The sequence below is a fragment of the Perca fluviatilis genome, chromosome 6 (genome assembly GCF_010015445.1).
Source record: "Perca fluviatilis chromosome 6, GENO_Pfluv_1.0, whole genome shotgun sequence".
Taxonomy (NCBI): domain Eukaryota; kingdom Metazoa; phylum Chordata; class Actinopteri; order Perciformes; family Percidae; genus Perca; species Perca fluviatilis.
This window is the reverse complement of record NC_053117.1, coordinates 5,141,374-5,167,893: the sequence shown is the minus strand read 5'-3', so window position 1 is coordinate 5,167,893 and position 26,520 is coordinate 5,141,374. Positions and strand designations below refer to the sequence as shown.

Here is a 26,520-nt window from a genome sequence, read left to right as displayed (position 1 = left end):
AGCTGGAATATTATGTAGCCTGGGAGGTCCCACTTTAATAAATGACATTAAAAAAAAAAAGTAATCACAACTACCCAGCTAGCCAAGCGCAGAGAAATAACGTCCTGACAAATTTATTATGGCTAAGACTCCTGAGTCCAACACCTAATGACTGCAAACAAAAACAAATCTGCACCCCAATGTAAGTGCAAAATTTAAATTAAAAAATGTCTCTACATACTTACCCCATGCAGCAATATCAGATTGCACACAGTATATCCAGGAGGAGTTTATCCTTTCTTCCGTTACCTAGTCCAATCCCAGCATGCACTAGTGCGAACTCCAACAGAGCATGACTTTAGATCCCTGCTAATTTAATGTTCCCCCAACCTAATTGTCCCCAGAGTGGTCGCTCTGTATCTCAATGACTGTGGCTTGTTAAAAGTGATGGGACAGGTGTGTGTATGGACCAACAGTACAGCAGCCCGGCCAAGCACCTTACATGGCCTGACATTAATCACTGTGCACTGTCCCATGCAATATTCACCTGGCTAAGCACAGCAGGCGCAGAGGTTGTCTGGCTGTGTCATGCGCTTCCTTTTATTTCCAGTTCTATTTCAGTCTCTCTCTTTCTACCTCTCTCTCTCCTTGGCTGAGGGGTTGGGAGGCTGCGGCTGTAGCCGTGGGGAGTGGAGAGGAGAAATCCTGAGAGGGCTAAATATTCCTGGAAGTTGCACATTAACTAACTGACAAAGTCATTTTACCGGTGTTCCCTTTGAATTCTGGTTTGATGAGATTGCTCCTGTGGGTCACATTTTATCACAGTGGCATTTACATCTTACCCTTGAATTATATAAGGATCTCTTAGTGTGTCAATCTGTCCATCCATGGAGCCGGTACCCATTTTGACAGATTAGTCATAACTTCAGATGAATATCTGCCACCTCTGAGTTTACCAACTCTCCAAATCTCACCATCTGGGGCCAGTTCAGACTGGGACCCAGTGCAACTCCAAACCGTCCCCTTGGACTGGAGCAGCGCACATGAAATCATTCTACGCCCCCCCCCCCCCCCCAACTGTATTTCATCACGGGTGGGACTGTTCCCTCATCCTTTCCCAGCCTTCCCCCAGCATCCCGGGAAAAGTCAACACCACCAGCCCCAGTGGAAACCCATGGGGAAGAGTTTGGCTCCTCACACTAAATCCACTGTGGTCAGGACGTCTGCTGAGCCAAAATAGACGGCATTTAGGAAACTTGAAAACACACGGAGAGAAAGGTACGTGCTCCCAGCCACTTATTCATATGGAGAAATCGTGAAGGAAAAAATAAAAGTCTATTGACCTTTTTACCAAAAATTATAATATGACATGTGCCATGCTTTTCTGTTTGTTTATGCATAATTCCATTTTCAATTCTTTACTTATCATCTATGGGTAGTCTTTACCTTTAATTGAGACTAACTAACCATGATCAATATCAGTTGGTTTTAAAAAATTCGGTTTAGTTTTTTTTACAGAAATCTTCCAACAACTACTTTACAAAAACAGCTGTGTGAGCTTTTAACAATTTGAGCAAGCAGTTTTACAACACAATTCATGTAAAAGAAAAAAGAAAAAAGCCTCATTTGTAAGCCAAACATCAATTAACAGAGCTGTGTTATCATTCCAACATTTATTATGGTGATATATTACCTCTGCACACCGCATTCTCTGAGCTCTGTTCTCATTAGCTGGCTTTACTATCCTCTACTGGGAAAATGGGAGTTTCTTATTTATGTCATTTCCATGCTACTATGGTAGATGCTTTACTGGAGAGTCATCAAATGCTCTTGTAATTCCTTGGGCAGCAATTCAAGTTAATGAAGTCATCAATTTCTCGTTTTAAACTGAAACACTTTACTGTATTTTTATAGCTATTCAAGCCAAAATAAGACGACTTAGTCATGATTCATACGGGCATGGTTGAACCACAGTAGAATTTTATGAATACAGTGTGGATAAGGTTACTGGTTTAAACCCATGGTACAGCTGGGAAGTAGTTTTTGTAGGGAGAGTAATACTCGAGAGAGTAAAACTACGTTTTCGTACAATATCATACGTTCATGAGAACGCGTTGCCTACACTAGCTGTGGCCAATGCTTATGCAGTCCCTTCCAATATTATCAAATAATAATCAAAAGGTTTAAAAAAAAAGAAGCCCATATTGAAATAAAAAATGTGCTAGGCTTAAAAGGCAGATGATAATATTCCTTTCTGAATGATTCGTAGGCAAGGCATCCAACATTGCCAGGGTACATCTAATGTCAGCCATCCGTTTATCAGTGTGTGTGTGTGTGTGTGTGTGTGTGTGTGTGTGTGGATGTATTCATTTCTAAATAATCAGACACCTAATTTTTGGAATTAAACACTTCATATTGTCATTTATCTCTCTCTTGAACAGGCACCTGTGTCTTTGTCTGCTAACTGGTCTTTGATGTGGTAAAGACAATTATCCGCCGTGTGATCAAGCATACATGTTCATGTTACAAGCAGCTGACTAATTGATCTGTCAAGGTCTATTACAAGTCACGCTCCTCCACTCGTCTCTGTCTTTTCTACTCTGCACACATTCGCATGTGATGGGATGTGCCTGTAGTTACCTCTGCAGCGTGCCTCATTATCCACTCATCTAATGATGCTCTCTGTTAAATTGCAGCGTCAACCTGAGTAACAGGAATAAAGGCCTTTTCTATCGCGTTACCACTTACAAGCTTTCCAACCCCATAATTACATCAAGGATCTCACATCTAGGGCTGATCTCATTACAAGTGCAAAAGCAGACAGTGTTTTAGTTCCTCGATAAACCAAAACATCACAAGCAGATAATCGGAAAGTGAGCAAAAGGTGTAAGAATAAGTAGAACAAATATTTCTTTATGTGGTGGAGGAAAAAGTCTTTAGCAAAGAACATTTCAGCTACAGTAACATCTTGTGTCCTGTAGCCTAAATATGGAACTTCATTGTATCATCATACTGATGTTAAAGGTCCAATGTGTGGGAATTTCTCCCATCTAGCGTTGAGATCATATATCACAATCAACTTTCTCTCACCGCGCAGTTCAAAGTAGGTATTACAGCTACGGTAAAAAGACGGTCTCTTGCTCTTTTCAATCTCCTTTTTCTTTTTCTGGGCGAAGAAGAAGAAGACTCCTGTTCCTGAAATTTGGATTTTGAATATGTGTGGTCCTCCATGTTTCCTTCTTCAAACTTGCCGGGGGCCGGGAAGCTACGATACCCATTAGCAGCACCTGTGAGTTTATCATGTGACAGTGAAAACGCGAAAGGCAGAGCAGTACGTCCTGTATGTCCCTTACCGGCTAACGTATTTCAAGATGGAGCATGAATATGGAGCTTCTACCCCAGTTCATGTGAATGAAAATATAAAATTTCTAGCCAAAAGGAATACTTGGAATTGATGGTGGAGGTAAATATTCATGAAAAAGGACAAGTTTGTGAACGGGCAACACAGATTTTGATAACGAACAACTGAAAACGTCACACACTGGACCTTTAAGTTCTTTCAATATGTCCAGCAAAATCTGACATCCATTGTTTCTGTCAGAACAACATCAAAAATGGACATTTTTGACTTAAAGTCAGTCAACAATAGTAAATTGCAGCTCAGCCACTTGCCCAGAAGGACTCCAATGGGACAAGATTCACCTTGATCCCCAGTTTAAATGGGCTGGAAGTAGAGTGAGCCGGGAGAGATATTGTCTCCTGAGACGAGCTGCTACCGCTCAGGGTCGCTGCTCCCCAGATAACAACCACCCTACCGCTATCAGTCATCCTGATCACTCGCCTGTTACCGCGGCCCCACTGCCGATGGCCAGCAGAGCTCTTGTGTCTATCTCAGCTCTCAGGCTGCCCGTGAACTATGCTCCAGTGCACCGTTAATGCCCCAGCTAATCTGATCGGTCTCTGGCTGGCTTACTGCTTATAAACACACCTAGATATGAAAAGAGGAAGTAATCCTGAGGCAGCTACAGTGTGACAGGGGCATGCAGGACGCTGGCTTCATGTCCACAGGCTGGTCTGAGTATGACTGGGGGGGGTTTGCCTGAGTGGGGTGTTGGAATAATAGACTGAAGTGTCCAGAGATGTTTTTCTGTATGACATTGTTAGTGGAGTGTGCGTGAGTGTGTGTCTGTGCGTGTAGCACAGGGTAGGCCACTGCAGTAATGGACACGGATGATGATGTGATGTGTAGCTTTCAGTGAGTTGCATGAGCGAGTCAGCATTACGTGTTATTCATGACCCCCATTTGAAGCATATTGAAGGTACCTGCGAGCTGCTTCTCTGGTATCTTACAGCAGGGAATGACGCAACAACGCAGGTCAGACTGGTCTATTGGTTTATGGATATTACTTTGACCTACAATGTTAATGACAAAATCTCAGTTGTGAGTTTCTTGATGCTCCTTGCCAAAAATCAAAATCCAATGAAATAGATTTTGTTTCATTTCTGGCCGAGCAAAGGACAGGTACATATTGTTGGATGAAGAAAGAAAGAACAGTAGTTTACCCTAACCTACTCTCACACATACAGTATGCTCGACCCTTCCTAAGGTCCTGACAAATCTTCTAATTAGATCAAGTGCTGTCACCCACTGCCTCCCTGTGGCAAACTCTGCTCCGACACTGCAGCTCCTGTCCTTTCGGCGAGCTTCTGGCACCCCGGGGTGCCTCGAGGAGACCAACACATGAGCACAGCCCCTGTGGATCATAGCGTGTCTTACATCCGGGACACCTCCTCTGACAGGAGACACAGCACAACAGAAAGAAATAAGGAAGGGCAAAACTACGCCGGCCACAAGGGCAGCCTGAAGGACAAAGTAGAAAATGCTTCAAGTGCACTTGAGCTGATCGTTGTGGTAGGAGAGGATCCTAAAAGTATACATACCTATCCCATCAATATCATCAGCCATAACGTGTCAACAGATGCTGTAAAGCCCAGATGGCTGCTCCGTGCTGCCCTTTTCCCACAGTTACAACAACCGTCTTTTTGATGTGTGCATGAACATCCATCTGCTCAGTGTTTGTTTGATAAAAGGATCTACAGTTTGCCTTATTGGATGTAAGTAAAAGTACATGTGTACATGGTACTGTTAAGTTAACTTAGCAGCAAAGAGAACTGTGAATACAAAAAAAACCACATGACTATGACATTTGAGTGTGAGCCTGTAGGCGCTGTTGCCAAGGACATTTTTTGTGGCAGATCAAATCTACAAAGGGCTCCTCATTGAAGCCCCGTCCATCAAATGTGGTTCATATGCATGGGATTCCATCTATCAGAGACCCTCAGAGAGCATGGAAACATCACAGGGGTTGAGGATGAAGTAAGAATAGATATCCCTACCTATTGCTATCTCCTAAGCTCCGTTATACTCCGTATGATATGCACTTGACCCAGAGAGACTGGACTCAGCAACGCCGAATCAATCAACACCTCAATCCCATAACACAATAACCACGGGAATATGCCTTTATTTATATTGATAAATGTGAATAAAAACAATCAAATTGTTCATACGCTCCCATTAAAAGGTTTTAGTGGGGCATGTTGGCCCACAGGCTTTGTAAGACCCTCAGCAGATTGATTGTGTTGTAATGTGCCTCTGCTTGCCACACATGCACAAATTCTTATTTGGCAACAATATATATAATAAATCATATGATGACAGCAGGTGGGTGTGGGATAAAAAGCAAAGGGAGCCACTTAAGAAACAGGCCTGATCAAACACCACTCGTACTTCAAGAAAAACAGAGGACCCATTCAGCTTTCTTAATGCTTATTTATGGGTGTGGATCAACCGTTTCATATTTCATAATGTTATCTAGGATTAATTAGTTATGCAACATGATCATGTGCTGAGTCTCATCTGCACTGTGATAATGGATGGACTGCATTTATACAGTACAGCAGCTGGGCAACCTGCTCTACCTCCTCCTCCTGAGCCACAGCCGCCCTGGAATTGGGCGTTGTTGTTTCCCACAGCATGTGAACACAGCATAATTGTTAGTTCTCAAAACAGCAATAATGTAGCTGGGAATTGGGAGTTTTAGTTACGCAATAAAGGCAGGCTTTAGCTCACATCATGCAGGTTAAAAGATATTTTAGCTAGACAGTGAGACAGTCAAACATTGCTTCAGCCAGACAAAGATTAAAGTAAGCAGCTGATGCAAGAACAAAGGAAGGGGCTTGGACAGTTTAGAAGTTAAGTAAGAGCAACAGGGAACCACCAGGGCATAGGTAACCAGCAGTACTCCAGCTATCTACGGATCACAGGATTTAGGATTTGTTTTTTTAGGGGACTTGAGCAATGCATGGGGTCAATGTGCCTTACTCAGTCCAGTGCCTTATCCAAGCCAGACTAACTCTCCCTCTAAGCTGCTGCAAAGTGCTGCAGAGACATTCATTACAATGGTCCACTGACACAGAAACCTCTGCTGTTGAATACTACATATGGTTACTGTAGTTTTAGTATGTGGTACTGTACACAGTATCGCGTGTACACTCTGACTTCTTTTATTACTTCGATGCACATCAATGATAAAATAACCATTTTGTTATACATTCCGCAACATAAACTCAGATTTTTAAAATACTTTCTCCTCATAGATTCTGTATGTCTAACAAATATTGTGGTTTATATATTCACAGTCCAATTTAAACTTTTATGCTACAAGTATTTAGACCGGCAGAAAAATTCCTAAATTTAGTTCCTAAGTATGGTGCAAATCATCCTTGATATGCAACATTAGTCATCACCTTCTATCTGGGGGGAAGACTAAAAGGTTTACAACTCTTCAAGGTATTAATGGGGCAAACACTATCTCAATATAATATTGATAAACACTCTCTTTTCTTCTTCTTCAGAGTAAGATCAGCTTGTAAAGCCTACGGGGTTCCCTGGAGGTCAGATAAAAAAAACAACATCCCATTTAAAATTGGATACAGAGTGAGAATTAAACTCCCAGAAATATATGCTGACATCAAGAATGAAAGCTTGAGATAGGGATATATCTGGATAATGTTCTTGGTGCTTCAAAAAACCAAAATCATCAGTATATACATTTGAAATGTTGTCATAGAGCATATCCAACATCGATAATCAGATATCAAATAGGACCGGTACCTGACCCATAGTGTTCATTTTGCTCTCACGGAACCATTTGGCTTTTTTTTTTATACATGCTGTATAGGTTTTTTGGGGGGGTAAGCTTGTTAGTAACCTTGCAGAACTAACAGGGTTACAATTACCAATGGACCCTGCTTTACATCTTCTGATTGATGATTCCCTCCTTTCCTTTACACACAAAACACGCAGAGCTTTTTGGACATTTCTGGAACTATCATTAGCAAGGGTCAAGGGTACAACCAAATACAGCTTTAATCTAGACAAATTGGATATCTAAAGATATTTTATTTACAGTAATAAGGATGCTCTGTCTGTGTAGGTATTACTATGTTGTTGGTTGGTGGAGGGGGAGAGGGGGATAGGGATGAGGGTTGAGGGGTAGCTGGGTTGGTAGCAACCGATTGAATTGTCTGTAGTATGTTGATGTTTCAATAATAAAAAAATATATATATACACTCAGATTTGTGGTTTGGCTGACGGCAGTAAAATACACTTCATTCTGGAGCTAGGTGCATTTGTTGATGTGCCTCCAAGACATTATTTCAATTTGCACTTAGGCAGCACAAAAAAACACGACACATAAATAGATGTTAGATCAAGCTACTCATTCAATCTGCAGTAATATCATTTGGGAAGCAAAACAATACAGCTTCTCTCGTGCCACAATAATACAAGGTTTAAATTCAATTTTATTTCTCTATTATATATTGCAAGGACAAAGAAATATCTCACTACTGATGGGTCGAAACATAAAACAAACTTTTTAGCTTTATTTTTCCTGTGGGTTTTGAGCTGCTTTTATAATTCCTCTATCTCCAGCTCCTTGGGAGCATGTGTAGTAAATCTTCAGAAGAAGTTACTGTAAAAAGGTTTTCACCTGACTGCAGCATTTGGTGATATTATGCAGTTATTATCTGAACTGGAATGTATATTTTAAGTATAACTATTGGCAGCCTCATCCGTCTCTTAGCAAACTAAATATCACAGCCAAACTCATTTTCAGCCATGTTAACTTCCTTAGGAAATCTTATCTCCGAGAGATATTTTTGTCTGTGGAGGAGGCCCCCGGGCTACACAGCCTCATTATTTAGTTTGGCTTCCTGACTACATTTCCCCTCTTATCCTCAACAGCACTATGGTGGAGCTTGGCCTCGGACAGGGGCATAAAAACATCCGCCCATTTAAACAAACTGTTAACACATAGATGGGCTATCTCGCTGGGACAGACTCTGTGGGCTCAGCAGTGTGCTTGAAGCCGGGGATACTGGCAGCCCTCTATCTGCATAAACAAACAGAAAACCACTTCTGCAGTGAAGGAAAACAAGTATGGGATAGCAGGGTAAATTCACCTGAAGGCAGCATACCAACAATTTGCTTATGAAACCACTTTTGGTAGCTCCATGGCTCACCAGTGTATAAAACACACATGAGGTCCAAAGGCTATCTAACTGATCCCCTATAATTCTTTCCCTATGATGAAGTTTGTAAGTTTCCTCCTTTGTTTCAGTAAGGGAATTACAAATAAACACTACAATCCCAAACCAATAGAAAACTCCCATAGCGCACCTACAGTACAGTCGATGTGTCATTCTGTGTAGGCTACCGCTGCTGCCATAGGCTACTGTTGTGTGGCCTCACCTCTGTATTAGCTGCTCTGCTGTAATGCAGTGTCATAGTTGTCAAACTTGCTTAAACAAGGTGCTATTGCCACCAAGTCAATACATCTGCAAATAGACTAGCCATCTACCTAGTATCAACGAGTGATTCCATGATCACAGCAAAGAAGAAGTCACTACTGCCTGACCCATATGGGATTTTTGAAAACCGATTTTAGAGGGGAGAAATTCACAGATTGCCAATATAAAGGCCGTTACAATGAATTTTGAGGTGGAATGAAAATATACCTTTTTTATGTGGATTGTGCACGATATAATTATTACACATGTACATTATACATTCAATGTACTACTGTACATTGTCAACCAATTCTAGAAATGAACGCTGAGGAAATAAAGAATAAATAAAATAAAAATATACGCCAATACCGATACATAGCCATATGTCTGTGATAGGCCAATATCGGTCGGGCTCTAATCACTACTAATGCAGAGCCCAAAATGCAAAAGATAACTATTGGCATCAACTGAAATACAGTAAGCTGAACCCATTAACAAAGGGGTTACCACCAACCACAATGTGATTACTACCTACAAAAGGCTGCTGCTGACAAAACCTCAAACAAATAAAGACTGTGTGCAATGACCTGGACTTCCCTGAAGGACAACGTGAGTAGTGTCAAAAGTTTCTATTTCAAAAACAATGACAACTAATTACATATACCGTACCATTTTCCAAATGACCGTGGCAATCTTTTGACAGCTCTGATGGGCCAAAACTCCAGCCTTTAGCAGACTCGGAACAGAGGTTGATTACTGTATTTGGAGAAAATGATTCTCTCCTGTGCTGAACACTGAGAAGTGGTGTGATGGTGCACGGATAGAGGGGACTGAAGTGTCTCATGTGAAGTGAAGTTAACTCTTGCTCTCCTCAGCACTGTGCTACCTGTAAAGTCTGTGCTGACACACAAATAGGTAAAGTCCCATCTGACATGGGTGTGAGGCTCTGTTTACACTCTTCACACCTCTTTCTAAGGTGAATGTGGAACAGCTGTCAGATGGATGGAAAGTACATACTCGGAGAAAAGACTGTCCTGCTTCGTAGTAAAAGAACAGTTTGGAAATAACAGTACTGACCAATCACATCAAAGAAGTGGAACCAGATGCTTCCAAAGCAGCTGATTGGCTCCCCTGCCTTCACAGCAAAAGCCACACATCCATAGTCTATTCAACATATAGTAACCTTTCTAACTTATATTGAACTATTGTCCAGTAAGAATTACTTAAAATATGTTTATTCTTTTTTAAAACAATGGAGGCCGAGACACTGACCATTTTGTTCTTCTTGGAGTAAGTCTTCTTCAGCAGCCTCTCAGTGATCCTGTCCTGCTCCCGCTGGGCGTGATGAAGGAAGCCATTCTCCAGGGGATCCACCACCGGCTGGACATTCTCCTCTTCCTCCTCCACCTCCTTGTCGTCCTTCTTCTGCCGCTTCGCCACCTTTTTGTCCTTCCAACGCTCTTTCTTCTCCTGTGTCTTCACAATTCCAGTCTTCTTCTGCAGCGAGGAGACAAAAGCACATTAGAAATCTAGACACAGTCAATGATTACGATTCACAGAGGCAGTGTTAGAGGATGCCATGTAGCCCGTTGCACACAGCCCTTCCGCTTTCATTTTGACTGCATCCTGCACTAACACCCAGTAACACAGGTACTAATCAATGCCACGCTCACAAGAGAGATTTACTGCCTTTAGTAGCTCAAGGATTTCCTTAAAAACCCTAAAACAATTGTACACCAGGTGATGAAAAGTCTATGGAAAATGACACCACTTTGAACAAGAACAAAGCAGACATATATCTAGAAGGGTGGACAGAGTGGTGGGAGATGAATGTGTAAAAGAGTGGAGGGAGGGTGTGCGGCGCCGCAGCTGGCAAACAGTCAAGCGTGCAGCCCCTTTCACTGCTGGCTTATACAAAGCAAGCAAACACTCGAGCATGGAGCGGCGACACTCTCTCTCTCTTAAGTCATCTTTAATCCTGTCAACAGCTGAACAATGCCTTACTGGAGCCCATAATCACTTTAGGGCTCAGATATAATGAGCTTATGATATGAAGTGCTGCTTTAACACACACTAGAAAATACAGTCGCTTTACGCTTACACTATGACTAAGCAATTTCTCCCTTTAACTAATCATTCCTTTCATGCTTCAGTTACGGCCTGTATGGAATTGGTGATTGTTTATTGGAATTCAAACATCATTTGTACCTGCCAGGTAAATTACTCAACGGTTTTCCTTTGCCCCGCCCCCCGGTCACCTCCTGACCACAGACAGACAAAAATGGCCCCATGCTGTGTATGTCCTACTAATACTATTGTCTGGTGTTTGCTTCATTTCAGCTGCTTTAATGCAAGATGGTTCAAGTCTGGCATTGTTTTGTCAGTGTATTGCACAAAAAAATAAATATTTAGCACCGAGAGATCATGTTAGAATATTACAAGTGCCCATAATTCCCAGCGCAATGACCCACCATGTAGCCTTATGCAGTGTTCCATGTCATATTAGAGTTACCATAATTACCAGTTTCTCACTTGTAATGCAATTGAAAGTCTCCATCCCACTTGGAGTATGATCTAAACACCTGTGATATTTGCAGGGACATAGCCAACTTGGTAGTAAATAATACAAAAATGCCTGAAAAAGCAAGCAAACGCTAATGCCTAACGCCAAAATGTGCCGTCAACACTTATCGATGGATGAATGAGAGGCAAATTGTAAAGGTAGAAACGTGCTACAAAAATTAGAGCCAGACCGATATATGGGCGGGCCAATATCATCGGCCGATATTAGGCATTTTCCAGACTATCAGTATCGGCATTTATAATGGCCGATAAATTATTATTATTATATATTTTTTTTAAATATTAATTTATCAGAATCATTTATAATGACAAACAAATTATTCTGATAAGTGTTGGCGTTGCATATTTTGTCCACCAACGTCCCTGTTGGCAACACTCTTTGATTTTTTGTTCAAAGGACTTTAAGTTTCATATCTTAAGTTTGTATTTTTATACATTTTATTTATCAGAACTTTAATATATTTTGATCTGTTCTGTTGTGACAATAATACTAACAAGTTTATTTTTAAACTGCTTTATCATATTATTTTAATGAGGACTCAAATAACTACAAATAACTAATGTTAGAGAAATCTGTTTATGTTTTGTTATGCATTTCTGGATTTAAAAAAAAGCTATATATCGGCCGATATATCGGATTTTTAAATCACCAAATATTAGTACCTTAAAAATCCTTTATCGGTCGGTCCTTTACTTCAGTCTCAACAATTATTCATTCAGTGTTCATATTTCGCTCGTCACTGGTAGTGTGTTTTGTTCGCAGATATTTTGAGTTTTGGGCCCACTAAACATTTTCATTGCTGGTGTCAGCCATTGTTTTTCTATAAAAAAGAGTTAAACAGAGAATCTAGGTAGCCACTCAACGTTCAATCAACTTCAATGCACAACTAACAACATGACAAAATCTGCGTGTATGGGTCCCTATGTTATGTATGTGTTATACTAACACCACTACACCACTTTAAAATCATGCCACGACCTTGGCAGGAAAACTAGAGCGGGGCTGAATGTTAGTCAGACTGACTGCGTTAGTGACTTTTATATACTGTACAGTAAGTTTAAGAAATAAGGATAACATTTGTGATTTATATTTTGCCGTTGTCTTAAGCTCTAGAGTACATGTGTCAAACTCAAGGCCCACAGGCCAATTCCGGCCCCTTGCAAATTTTGATCTGGCTCACATATCAATTTAGGTTCTTCCACCTAGCTATAGCTGTGGTCTGCACAGTGATAAACCAATCAGACGGGCTCACATCCACTGTCTGCAATGACACACAGAGATAAGTTGGCTAAGCTATGGTAAAGTGTTGCGCAGATTTTATGAGAGCTGTGAAGAAATTGCCAGTTTCAAGAATAGGAAGGCCCTACTCGAGCTTGAGGATGCAAAGTGGTTACGTGACTTGGCTTTTATATGTGTGACATCACAGAAAATTGCAACACCCTGAATATTAAACTGCAGAGACGCAAACAGCTGATGACAGATAAGCATGGCGCAGTGAAAGCTGGAAAAGCAGGGAAATTATTTTCACTTTCCGACCTGTCAGTTAGTGGCAAATGTGCTTATCACTGCTTTCCCAAGAGAGAGATGCGCAGACGAACTGAAGACACTCAAAGCAGAATTTGGCAGGGGATTAGCTGACTTTGAGACTATGCAAGACTTAAAGAAATATGGGCAAGAACAACATTAAAGAATTATTTTTGCTTTGATATCAGGACGTATTTTGTTTTATTAAATGCCCCACACTACCGTTGGGTTGTCATATTCAGGACTGTGAAGCAGGTTGTTGTGAGTTGGCTGTATGGTTGTTAAATTGTAAAAATGTATCAGATCAGAATGCATTATTTCACTTGACTAAATGCTTTGTGGCTAAGTACCATTTTTCTTGACACGTTTAGGGCTTTATGTGGACTAAATAGTATGTGGGGACATGCAACAATATGGTCTAACATATTTGTATGTTGTTGTTTTTTTATTAAATAAAAGCATGTCAATAAACTCTATATGTCCGGCCCTTGATGTGAGTTTGACACCCCTGCTCTAGATGCACTGGCAGTGTGGGCTAAGTAAAGGGCATGGCTAACATGATATAGTGAGGAGGCTCAGAAATAGATGCACATGCACATCTGCCAGCCTGTGGGAAACACTGCTGCCAGCCTGGCTGCCTGCTTGTGCGTCTAGTGATTGAATTGTCTCCTCCTCCTGGGCTTCTGCTGCATATTATCTCCAGATCTCATCAGGCCCAAGTGGAGCTGGTGCCTTGATGCTGCTTGGTAAAGCCTGTCGGTGGAGATCACCGCGTGTCTGAGTGGCAGAGGACGACACGCCGCTGCTAAAAAGCTGCATGGAGTTCCAGGCCGAGGGCTGCCGGTTCAGGTTTCAACATCTGTTCACAGGCAGCAGCACCGGGCCCGACTGCAGTCAGCTCAGCGCTCCGTCTGAATAATCATATTATTGGCTCCAAGGGTGGGAGGTTAGCAGATGGCTAGGGCATTAGCCCCATAACTGCTAATGAATGACACCTTCCGTGACAAAAGGTGCTCATGTGTCAGAAAGTGCAAAAAAAACAGGCCATGGAAAGGAGGAAGGCTTCCAGGACAAAAGCAATTTAAATCCAGGCATAATTTATCTAAAATTTAATTGGAGAGGGCCACGATCCTAAAACCACCTACGCATCGTCACAATGTTCTAGTCCAGGAGTCTTGCATGCATTATTTTGTGCTACACTGAATATGATAGCTGCTGAAAGGTTTCTTTTCTTTCTTGCCGGTACAGCTCCCAGCCTCCTAGGAGAAGCTGTTTGGAAACACGTGAAGTGTCTCTAGTTATGAGAGTTTCTCCCCTCCAGTTTAGAGAAAAAAAACACTTTAACACTTGAGCTCGGGGAGGACACTCGCTGACTGCTGGAAGATTGATTATTTTCTTTTCATTGTGAAAGGAAAAACAGTTGCCTCCACGCTGTGCCAAAATACATCTGACCCAACTGACCTCTAAAAGTTGAATTTAAGTCTAAACATGTCTTAAATAACAGTATTCCAGACCATGTATGGCCAGTGTATCAAGCTATTCGTGCATGTATACAATTACCCGGGGCAAGCTCAGGTTACGCTTCTGTGCGTGCTCTGTAGGTTATTGCTGCCCCCCCCCCCTCCACTGCAGTGGTTTTTGATTTGAGTGTGTGGAAACAATGGTGCAAAAAACAACAGCAACAACACAAGCTTTAAACCTTTAAACCCACTGAGGACTTTGCCATGGCAAGTATTATAAAGAAGACCCATTTCTGGTGATGAAAATTTGTCCATGTTCTCCCCGCTTTCCAAGTTGTTGTGATTTTGACAAAGGTCAACCAGAAGAAAAAGCCTTATTCCAAACAGTTGGTAGAGCACCACCTACTCTACTGTAGGTAGAGTTACTCCCGCCATTCTCTCCTCTCACATATCTAGTCATGTATACAGGGAGAACTGGTATTACCCGGTTATTCACTTAACCCGGGTAAGACCATACCCCGTTACTGCTGTGCATGTATTCACACTGAATGTGCATCACACTAGAGCTGAAGATCTTTGCCTGAACCTGTCGGGATCAGTCTTAATTTCTATCATTGTACACGGGCTCGGGCCGGGCTGAGGCTTGCGCCCCGGGTTGCGTGGTAAATGAGCGGTCAGGTGATGCGTTTCGATTAGCGCGAAAATGGATGCTGAGGAGGTGAAACGGAGGCTGGCCTCTGGAGGACTTATTTTATTTCTTTGTTCCAACTTCCAAGTGGCCTAGAGGCTACGTTAGTCATGAATAAATGATGTTAAAAAATGTATAAATGACTCATTCTTGACCAAAGACAAAAGAGCGGCGTGCGTGCGTACATTTGAATAACGTCGGGCTGTAAACGGGTTCGGGCTTTTAAAAAGCTGTCAATCAAAATGTTCTTGTCGGGCTCGGGACGAATTCTGTCGGGCTCGGGCCTTGTCGGGCCGAACTTTTAAGGCCCGATAACAGCTCTACGTCACACTGACATCGCACAGCAGCTCAAAGCAGCTCTTCTCACCTCACAAGGAAACACATTCATTTCTCATGAGGGACCAGAGGGTATTAGCAGGCCACTTGTCATGAAATTCATTACCTCAAGAGCCATCTTTAAAGAGCTGTTACGAGGACAAAGGGGGTACAGACTGACAAGAAAGAATGCCCAGACCAGGTGTTCTCCTTCTTTTAGGCAGGGGTATTTTAAGCTGCAGTATGAAGGTCCATCAACACGCATCAAGTCAGCGTCTCCTAAGCTAGTAATAGAAACATGTCTTTGTGAACAAACTGGCAGTGAGCGCTGTGATCAATTAAGCATCAACTTGAAGAAATGTGGAGTATCATTAGCGTTCTGGAAGAAGTCCCTGTGGTTATCACCTGCTTCATTCATCCAGGTAGAAAACGGTGAAACACAAGGACTTCACTGATTATTGGACTGTTGGACACATTCATCTTTATTAATTGAATTCAATAATCTGAAAAGAGGAGATCAGCATTCTCCAAAGTAAAGATAACATTTGTATTCATCCAAAATTGGAATGCATTTTTCTTGTATGGTCCGAAATATTATGAAAACTAAAACTTAATTCAGCTTCCATCGTCATCGTTGCTTATGACAATTCAGCGATTTGACTTTTCAAACTTTTCAACCAAATGTAGCATAGTTATACTATCGTTGTAAATAAAGTCCACTGCATTCTTTTTTCCAGGTTTTTTTAGTCTGTATGTTTCTAATTATAATCCGAATATTAGCAATCACAGGTAAGGGCTTATTATGCAGATGAGACAGATCTATCCACCTGTTTGGGTCAGAGCACATTGTGGTCCCAGACCTCTGATCACAAATTGGGTGCTGAACTTGGGTTGGCCAAGTTCAGCATTCAGTCAAGCAAATACAACAATCCTGTGACCTTTTATTCATGTCAGCACTCTCTCTCATCCTTTCTCCACAACAGTGTCATCAAAAGTGGCCCGGGGGTAGAAAACATTAAAATCAGCTGTTCAACTGTGAATTATGTACAGTGGCAGGTGGAGCCTCTAGGGGGGCATGGGGAGCAGCTGCCACTCTAAAAAGAGTTATATGAACATATTTTTGAGACTTCAATGCAAACTAGGGGTGGGGGAAAAAATCGATAAGGCATAGTATCGCAATATTTTCCGTGGCAATACTGTATCGATACACAGACGCCAAGTATTGATCTTGTATTATATATGTGTTGGTCAGTCTGTCTGCTTGACAATTCCATTTTGCAGCAATAAAAGTGAAGTGAGATGAACAAACAGAGACATGTATCTTTTTAGATAAAACAGATGTCGACAAAGTTTTCATTTGGGGACATCATTTGAAATTGGGAAAAATTTGAAGTTGGAAAAAAGGTAATAAATTGCAATATATCGCAGAATATTGCATCTTTAAAATCACAATAATATTGTATCGTGACATAAGTATCGTGATGATATCGTATCGTGAGGCCTCTGGTGATTCCCACCCCTAATGCAAACCCCTTAAATAATAGTTCATGATATTCATCACCCATCGCTGTGTGCTAAACATTCTGCCAACTCATTCAAGCTCCATTCAACATTAGTATAAAACGTCCTCTTCAGCGACAGTGTAACATATATCCTTGCACTCCCCTTTAACACATGTACATACCAGCAGGGGTCAAAATTAGCACCGTATGCTGGTAGATTTGCTTCACTCACCAGCCAAAAAAACACTGGTAATCTATTGAGTGACTGGTAAAAATTGAACATTCACTAGCCATTTATCTGGTGGACATGTAATGTAATTTTTAACCCTGCATACCAGCCGATAGCAGCCCCTAATACAGCCACTTATGGCGCTTACCCACTGCTAGTACTGGCTCTACTCGACTCGGCCCTGTCCTCCATTTTCCATTGCAGATTTAGTACCGCCTCATGCCTGAGGTGAACGTGGCTGGCCGTCATAGCGACACCGCAGGAAACTGCCGTGACCTAACGCGACACACACGCAGAACGTGGAAGGGGTGTTGTTTTTGATTCTCGACATGTGGCTGTTTGCCAGAAGACACATTTTGTTCCAAAAGAAGTTGGAGGCTGCAAAAAAAACCACCGCTGGCTAAACTATTTAAAAATGAGGATTCTCTCCGACCAATCAGTAGTCTGCAGGTTTTCACGTCACCTTTTGGAATCTCCTCAGGTCGCTTGCAACCTCGACAGAGGTGATACTAAATAAAGTACCTGTTGGCAGGTACCAGGGACTTTTTTTCATAATGGAAAACAAAAAAGGCGAGGTGAGTCGAGGCGAGTCGAGCAGGTACAATGTAATGGAAAAACGCCATTAGCTGTGTGGTAAGTAGGATAGGATGATAGTGTCCTCACTAAGTCAAAAAGGCTGACTGGCTCTTTATGGCAAGATGGCTAAAGGCTGAGGGTGGAGCATGGCTGTCATCAAGAAGTCTTGTATAGTAAACAGGTGACAAGTCTGTAAGTTTGGCTAAAGCTGCATTTTGAACACAGTGTGCAACTTGTGTTATAGTGGAATGTTGATAAATCAGAAAGCTTTAGTATTATGTATGCAAGTGCCTTAGCTTGCTAATACATAACTAACATTAGCTTGCTAACAGCTAACTTGTCCTCTCTGGTAGACATAGGGTGCTTAAACAATCATTTGACATGTTTAAATCTTTTGTTTTTAGCTAACTACAGGCACTTTGTGGAGTTGTTTTCCCCGCCGGTGGGGGCGGGACTTAAATGCGCTCCGTGTCTATGGTAGGATGGAGGTGGGCTGTAGTAGGATGTGATTGGCCAGTGTTCAGATGAGAGACAAACCAGTGGGCGAATCATGTGATCTTTCTCCTCTCTGTGGGCCGGCCAGCGAAACCAAAGACGTGAATGGCCAGTGTTCACATGAAAGACACACAAGTGGGCCAATCATATTATCTCTTCTCTCTATCTTCTCTCTATCTGGGACGATCAAAAAACACAACAACCTTTCAACCGGCGTGCAGCACATGCAGCCCACACAACTAGACCGGCCTACCAGGATATCTCCGAGTACTCCCGATGGCCAATCCATGCCTGGTTTGAACTGTGTATGTGGGCACTTACATAACATTACCTCGAAACAGCTTTGATATGGGCTAACTAGGCATGCGGCCGATGTGTTCACTGAATGGCTGCATGTCCTCAAATGTTTTCCTTGAGCAGGCAATACATAAACTAAGCTAGTGACCTTATTTCAGGACTTATCTTAGAAAATAGCATGAGAGGCCACACATTTCTTTTCTATCCTTATGTGACCTTGTGTTTACATATCAAGACAAAAGACTGGTGGCACGTACAGTTCATACCAGTTTAAGGGAAAACGTGCCACACAGATGCTATACTAGGTGTAAAAAAATGTGTCATGCTTCTCAATTTATTTTGTATGTGCCAGGATTTTGGGCACCATTAATTATAATATCTAGGCTCGAGCACCACAGAGCAATTAGACTTTTTTGGCGCATTTGCCACTTTGCATCTGCATCTGTCTCATGTCTGTTGTGTCAGTGTATCAGTAATAAACAAATTTCAAAAGCCTATCTGTGCCATTTCCATTTATTCACAGTCCACGACTCTGACAACAGATCTATAATAGCTGCAGGAGAAGAAGGGTAATCCATCACTGTGTGTCTGCCAGCAATGGCTTAGTTGTGATATAATTTCCATATGCCAAAGGCCTGAAGTGGGCTTTTTCTTTAAAAAAAAAGGTTAATTACTTCTGAATATAATGTAGCAGCCTTATCACACTCTGCATTATTAACCAATTTGCAAATGAAAAGAGTAAACACTGGTGCGAATAATTGCAAAGTATGTGTACTCAGCATTTAGTTAAAGGTGCTCTAAGCGATGTCACACGATTTTTTAGGCTACAACACTTTTTGCACTTTTTACAGCAAACATCTCCTCACTATCCACTAGCTGCCTGTCCCCTGAACACACTGCAAAAAAAAGGCGGTCTCTGTAGACAACCCAGGCTCCACAAACGCCAACAAAAACAAACTGTGCCAACCTGCACCACCAAACATAACAAACCAGTGTTCCAGCCAATAACCGAAAAGAAGGATTTTGGGGTGGGGGGTTAGTGTTCGTTTTGTTTGACAATACTTTGAACGTCAACAAGAAGTAACATCACCCAACATCGCTTAGAGCACCTTTAAAGGTCCCATATTGTAAAACGGGATATTTCCATGTCTTTTTTTATTATAAAGCAGGTCGAGGTGCTATAAAAATACTCTAAGTATCAAAACGCTCAATCCACAGAGAAATGCTCAAAGCATGTATTCAGAAACGGTGCCTTAAAACAAGCTGTCAGGAATTCTGTACGGTTGTGATGTCACAGCTATACTGTATATATGTAGAAAGTGCCGCTACAGTGCTGTTACAGTTATTTTCCGTCTGCAATGACAGTGCAGAGACTCAGAGAGCACAGATGCAGAAGACCTGGAAATGCTGACCAATCAGAGAAGACTGGGCTTTTTTCGGGAGGGGGGCTTAAAGAGACAGGCAGTGATCCGTTTCAGACAGAGTGTGAATACAGGTATATTCAGACAGACAGTATGAGGAAGGGAGGATAAGGAGGATGAACAGAGAAACAAACACAAAGATTTTGAGAGAGTGCAAGTAAGTGGAGGGTGTGTGTGTGTGTGTGTGTGTGTGTGTGTGTGTGTGGGGGGGGGCTCAGCATGGAACAGGAGAGACCGCTCGAATGGTTTGACCCGACCACGTTACCCTGGCAACAGTACGGTAGAGCTTTGTTGCTGTTCCAGGCTGCATGGGGACTGGAGCATGTGTGCGTGTATGTGTGTGTATGGGGGTATGAGTCCATAAAATCCAACACAGGTTTCTTTGCACACAACAATAAAGTGCATGGCTTTGCGTGGTTATGCCGGGGCTTTGAGATCCACTGTGGGAAGGAAGGTTATGTCAGAAACCCTGAAGTTGCTTGCAAAGGGTAAAGGGCTATTCATAAGGCATGCATAAACCAGAAGGCAAAGGAGTGAGTGCAGAGAAATCGAATGTGAATATGAAGAGAGAGAGATGGAGATTAGGAGAGATGGTGGTGTCTAATGCACATCATCAGGCTTTCTCCAGTGCACTCTCCTCTTTCTGAGGCCAGTAATTATTTAGACACAAAGAGCTCTGCAGGGTACACCTCCCTCGGCATTAAGCAGCCCTCTGGAAAAGAACTATCTACTGCAACGCTGGAGCAAAACTGTCAACTAAATACTTCAAAACTGCATTGTAAGTTTCATTAAAGGCTCATTATGTGCTACAAGAGCAAAGCCTGGATATCTGTAACAAAGGGACTGAATCTACTGTGTCATACAGTCTGAAATAGGAGGGGTAATTCCAGCATTTTAATCATGTAATATCATATACTAATAATACATCTGATAACTGCCAGTCAGCTAAACTTTCTTTTGCGAAGATTAGACAATGTGGTGGAGATGTAAAATAAATGTTCAAAAGGGAATTATAGTTTCTTGATTCAGTTCCCGAGATTAGTCCCTGGGATATTTAGGCCCAAATGGAAGCAGGCAAACTACAAGTGTTGGCATGTTAAGACAGTGTCCCAAACTTCTGGTCTAAACATGGTTTCATTTCAGGGCAACAATGTAGGAGTGACAAGAGCATCTTCTATGTTCTATTTTTTGTTGGTGCCTGTAATGTCTGTAATACAGCGTGCATTAAAGGCACCTGTTTAGGTGCATAATAAAGTGCCTTTAGTCGTTTGTGCGCTATCACGCACAAACGACAACTGGAGAAGGCAGCGCGCTCACAAAAGTAGCAGTGTGCTAAGAAAGTCAGTGAAGAGGAAAACTGATAGCTAGCATTCAGAAAGCTTGGTATAAAAAATGCACAATTTGAAATATAAAAAAATGCAAATGCTTTACGTGGAAGTAAAAATGCATGCAGCAGGTTGATTAGACCCCAAGGATGCATACAAGGGTCTAAAATCCCATAAAACAGGCATTTGAATTTCCTGATTGGCATATCCGTTTACACTTACTATATGATTGATTCATTGCTAATTAATGCCCTGCCCCAACATTGTGCTTCAAAATAATTTTACATCACATTAAAGGGGAGTAATGGTACAGACTCATTAGACATTTAACAGCATCATATGGTGAACAGGGAAGGGATCTTAAATGTTTAAGGGAAGACATTATGTTATGGGCTTTAAAAACACAATTTCTTGCGCTATTTCACATTATGATTTAATTTGCCATGACATAATTATGATGTTGTGTTACGTTTAATGAAGTTTGACTTACTTATCAGTTTCACATTTCTCTGCCATGAAAGCCCTGATGTAATTGCAGCATATCCGTGTTGATTACTATTCAAATTTCAGAGGTCTGAGTCACAGGGCCCTATTTTAACGATCTAAACGCACGGCGTGAAGCGCCTGGTGCAGGTGCGTTTAGGGCGTGTACAAATCCACTTTTGCTAGTTTGATGGTGGAAAAAAGGGTCTGTGTGCCGGGTGCATGCTTCTAAAGGGTTGTATTTAGTATCTTCATTAATTCATAGGTGTGTTTTGGGCGTAACATGCAATCAACCAATCAGAGATCATCTCCCATTCCCTTTAAAAGCCAGGCGCGTTTGGACCATGGCGCATTGCTATTATGATGGCGGATTTGCACCGTAATATTTTTAATCTTCTGCATGTTTGTGTGCTGCTGTGTGTCCCCTGTGTGTGTAACAAGCATAGTGTGTGCGCGCTGTGCACGAGCCTAGGAGCATTTTATTAATGTTAAAATAACAATGAAATGCTGCGTTATTGACTTTAGACCAGGTTTTTGTTGGTCAATGGCGCGATCACTTCCCGCTGCCTCAAGATAGCAATACTCCCAGAATGCACCTGAACACACCTCCCTGTAAGACCAGCATGCCCATGGGCGCAAAGATGGGCGCAGGTATATTTGCTATTTAAACGACATGGACGCTGGATGGGAAACTGACTGTATCGGTCTGTGTCGGTCTTAAACTAGCAAAGACACCGGGTGCAAGATAGGGCTCTAGGAGTTGATCACCAAAAGCTAATTTCCAGTAAGCCTTTACCACCTGAAAGCTAAGGTAAACTGAACTTCTGAGTTGTATGTAGTTAACGAGATGAGTATTTCCTGCTAGCACAAATTTTAAAGTTGTTCTAGGTGGTTAATATTCAAATAGAAAGTTCACGGCGTTCATTTTCCATCCGATATAAAAGCAGCAGAGCAGTCTTTTGTCACACCACCTCAGCAGTGGTTAGCTCCTTTTAAGCTGCCTGAGGTGTGGTTGTGGAGATTTATTGCTCAGTTGTTGGACTGATTTTGTACGCATTACCGCAGCTCTTGGCAAGTCAGATAAATCACTCTGACTTGTCATGATTAAGACCGGATTGATTTAATCATGCAGCGCTTGCTTGCATTTATAGTCCTGTCCAATTGAAGCTCCGCAGAGACAGCAGAGCGTACACCTTCCACCTAATGCTGCTGTACATCAAACATACCTTTGATTAACGGAAGAGCATACACTCATTTACCTGTCCTCACTGTTTCTCTCCAAGCATATAATCAGAGGCCTATTGGCTCGAGGAGAGAAAAGAGGACGCTTTGTGTGCCAAGAGGCTTACCAGGCTGCGAACAAGAGAAAGCACACATTTCGACAGTGATCAATGTTGCATCATTTGCCACCGCACAAATGAAACGAACCGCATTCTTTTCACCTTTTGGTAATCTATGTGCTGCTGTGTTTTTCCGCTGTTCATTTGACTTCACGGTTAAAAGAACGGATCCTTTGTGAGTGTAAGCTAGTTTCTTGGCGGTGTTTGTGTGTGCAACGTGTTGGGGGGGGGGGAGAGCAGGGGAATGAACAGGAGGCGCGAGGTGTTAATCCCTGGCAGACTCTCGTCCAGCTAACAGGAGCCGAACCTCACTTTGCAGCGTAGGGCAAGTTACTTCCAAAATCTAATACATTATTGATTGCTAGTTACTGTCATTTGAGAGTAATTAGTTATATTACAATATTACCGTCTCTGAATTGTAATGCTTTACACTACTTTTGCGTTACTTTCACCAAAATAAAAGTGGAAGTATGACTTGGCAGGTAGCTTGTGAATTTCACCACAGGATCAATAAAGTCTCATCTTTATCCACTATATATATCATAATTTATTCATATTATTTTGGATTATTAATCTGAATATGCAAAGTAACTAAAGCTATAAAAATAAATAGTTAAGTAAATCGTACAATAGCCTACTTGAATCTGAATTGTGGTGGACTAGAAGTAGACTAATAAGTAGGAGAAATACTCAATTAAAAGCACCTTACAATTGGATCGAAGTAGCCTACGGTGTAGTTACTTTCCACCACTGATGAATTGTAATGATATTACGTGTAGCAAGACTAAACATTAATTCCCGACATGTTATCTGTCAGTTGCTCAGGCACCTTGCTGTCGGCACTGACGGGACACAGATGTCCCTAGCCTACTGTCTCTGGCTCTGGCTCTGACCACGGGAACAGTGACAGGACACAGATGTCTCTAGCCTACTGTCTCTGGTTCTGGCTCTGACCACGGGAACAGTGACAGGACACAGATGTCTCTAGCCTACTGTCTCTGGTTCTGGCTCTGGCTCTGACCACGGGAACAGTGACAGGACACAGATGTCTCTAGCCTACCGTCTCTGGTTCTGGCTCTGACCACGGGAACAGTGACAGGACACAGATGTCTCTAGCCTACCGTCTCTGGTTCTGGCTCTGACCACGGGAACAGTGACAGGACACAGATGTCCCTAGCCTACCGTCTCTGGTTCTGGCTCTGACCACGGGAACAGTGACAGGACACAGATGTCTCTAGCCTACCGTCTCTGGTTCTGGCTCTGACCACGGGAACAGTGACAGGACACAGATGTCCCTAGCCTACCGTCTCTGGTTCTGGCTCTGACCACGGGAACAGTGACAGGACACAGATGTCCCTAGCCTACACCGTCTGTGGTTCTGGCTCTGACCACGGAACAGTGACAGGACACAGATGTCCCTAGCCTACCGTCTCTGGTTCTGGCTCTGACCACGGGAACAGTGACAGGACACAGATGTCTCTAGCCTACCGTCTCTGGTTCTGGCTCTGACCACGGGAACAGTGACAGGACACAGATGTCTCTAGCCTACCGTCTCTGGTTCTTGGCTCTGACCACGGAACAGTGACAGGACACAGATGTCTCTAGCCTACCGTCTCTGGTTCTGGCTCTGACCACAGGAACAGTGACAGGACACAGATGTCTCTAGCCTACCGTCTCTGGTTCTGGCTCTGACCACGGGGAACAGTGACAGGACACAGATGTCTCTAGCCCTTGTTCTTTAACATATGTTTCTACCGTCTCTGGTTCTGTCTCTGACCACGGGAACAGTGAAAGGACACAGATGTCTCTAGCCTACCGTCTCTGGTTCTGGCTCTGACCACGGGAACAGTGACAGGACACAGATGTCCCTAGCCTACCGTCTGTGGTTCTGGCTCTGACCACGGGAACAGTGACAGGACACAGATGTCTCTAGCCTACCGTCTCTGGTTCTGGCTCTGACCACGGGAACACTGACAGGACACAGATGTCTCTAGCCTACCGTCTGTGGTTCTGGCTCTGACCACGGGAACAGTGACAGGACACAGATGTCCCTAGCCTACCGTCTCTGGTTCTGTCTCTGACCACGGAAACAGTGACAGGACACAGATGTCCCTAGCTTTCCGTCTCTGGTTCTGGCTCTGACCACGGGAACAGTGACAGGACACAGATGTCCCTAGCCTACCGTCTCTGGTTCTGGCTCTGACCACGGGAACACTGACAGGACAGCTCGCTTCAACGCAGCGTAAAAAAGTGTCACAAATGTATGTGTCTCTGCAGTCATTTCAACCAGCGAATCCAGCAACAGGAAATAACACTCGCAGTTTTTTTTCTGTGCCGAAATGCCACTAAATGTTGGGTTAAAATGCGCTGTAACTCGCGTTACTGACATTGTAACAGGTATAATATTACCGACATTTTATTAGCAATGCGTTATATTACAATACATTATTGTAATTGCGTTTCTTACAGAGTTACTCCCATCACTGTCACTTTGTTACTTGCTTCTCTTTTCTGCTTCACACACACACACACACACACACACCGTTGTTCACTTGGTCACTGCACTTGCTTTTCCTGTTTTGCTGCCGTGCACATAATGCTGAAATGGGAATTGGGTGGGAATAATCGTCACAGTGATTTGTGGGTAAAAGCATCAACTTAAAAGTAATGATACTGCAACGTGATATTTTCTATCATAATCATTATTCATCAACTAATATTTTATAAACTGAACACTCGCGTGCTTAGTGGCAATTGAGTTCATGTTTTACTCTAAACATTGTCAGTAAATGAACATTCAGCTTCACGACGCCATTCAAAAGCATTCTCAAAGTGTTCTAGATTGGATGAATCTCATGTAAATGCAGATACAGAAAGCCTCGAAGATATAATTAGTAACTTATTCATTTTAGCACACGCTGATTGCTATTCAAGACCTTAAAAGATGGTTCAATAAAATCTAGGTAAACTGTGAAATCTAGTTTTATTGGCAGTGATCTGCCACCTTCAAAAAGATAAATAAAATAACATGTACATGGCATGAGTCATCCAGTCCCTCTTTCACTCCCACTATTTGTGTCAGTGTAATATTCAGAGATGAAAAAAGAAGGTATAAAAGAGACCATGACTAATTATTTCAGTATTGAGTCAGTCTGCACTATGTAGGCCACACTGATTTAAAAATGTACCCGCTAAAGTGAAAATATTATAGGTGCTACATTGCAGTGATTTTTAATGTACTTGAGAAATTAATCCTGACTTTAACATGATCGTACATCACAGCTTTCAGAATTGCCACACAGATTACAACATAGCAGACGTGTAAACCATACAGCATTGAAAAATAAGTCCCGTGGGTAAAACTTGGGTACAACTCAGTCATGTCTATAGTAGTCTCGCTTTGCCAGACCCTCTTCCAAAGCATGCTGGAGGAGGGTCTGGCTAGT

At 42.3% G+C, this 26,520-nt stretch overlaps 1 protein-coding gene across 13 annotated transcripts in view; it reads right to left on the bottom strand.

Annotated features, from left to right (window-relative positions):
* Positions 1 to 26,520, bottom strand: part of fbrsl1 (fibrosin-like 1) — a 317,636-nt gene that overhangs the window by 202,975 nt on the left and 88,141 nt on the right. For all 13 annotated transcript variants that reach the window (XM_039802814.1, XM_039802815.1, XM_039802823.1 and 10 more), the window contains exon 2: positions 10,108 to 10,332. In XM_039802814.1, coding sequence (XP_039658748.1) covers positions 10,108 to 10,332 — 225 coding nt within the window. The remainder of the gene's footprint in view (positions 1 to 10,107; positions 10,333 to 26,520) is intronic.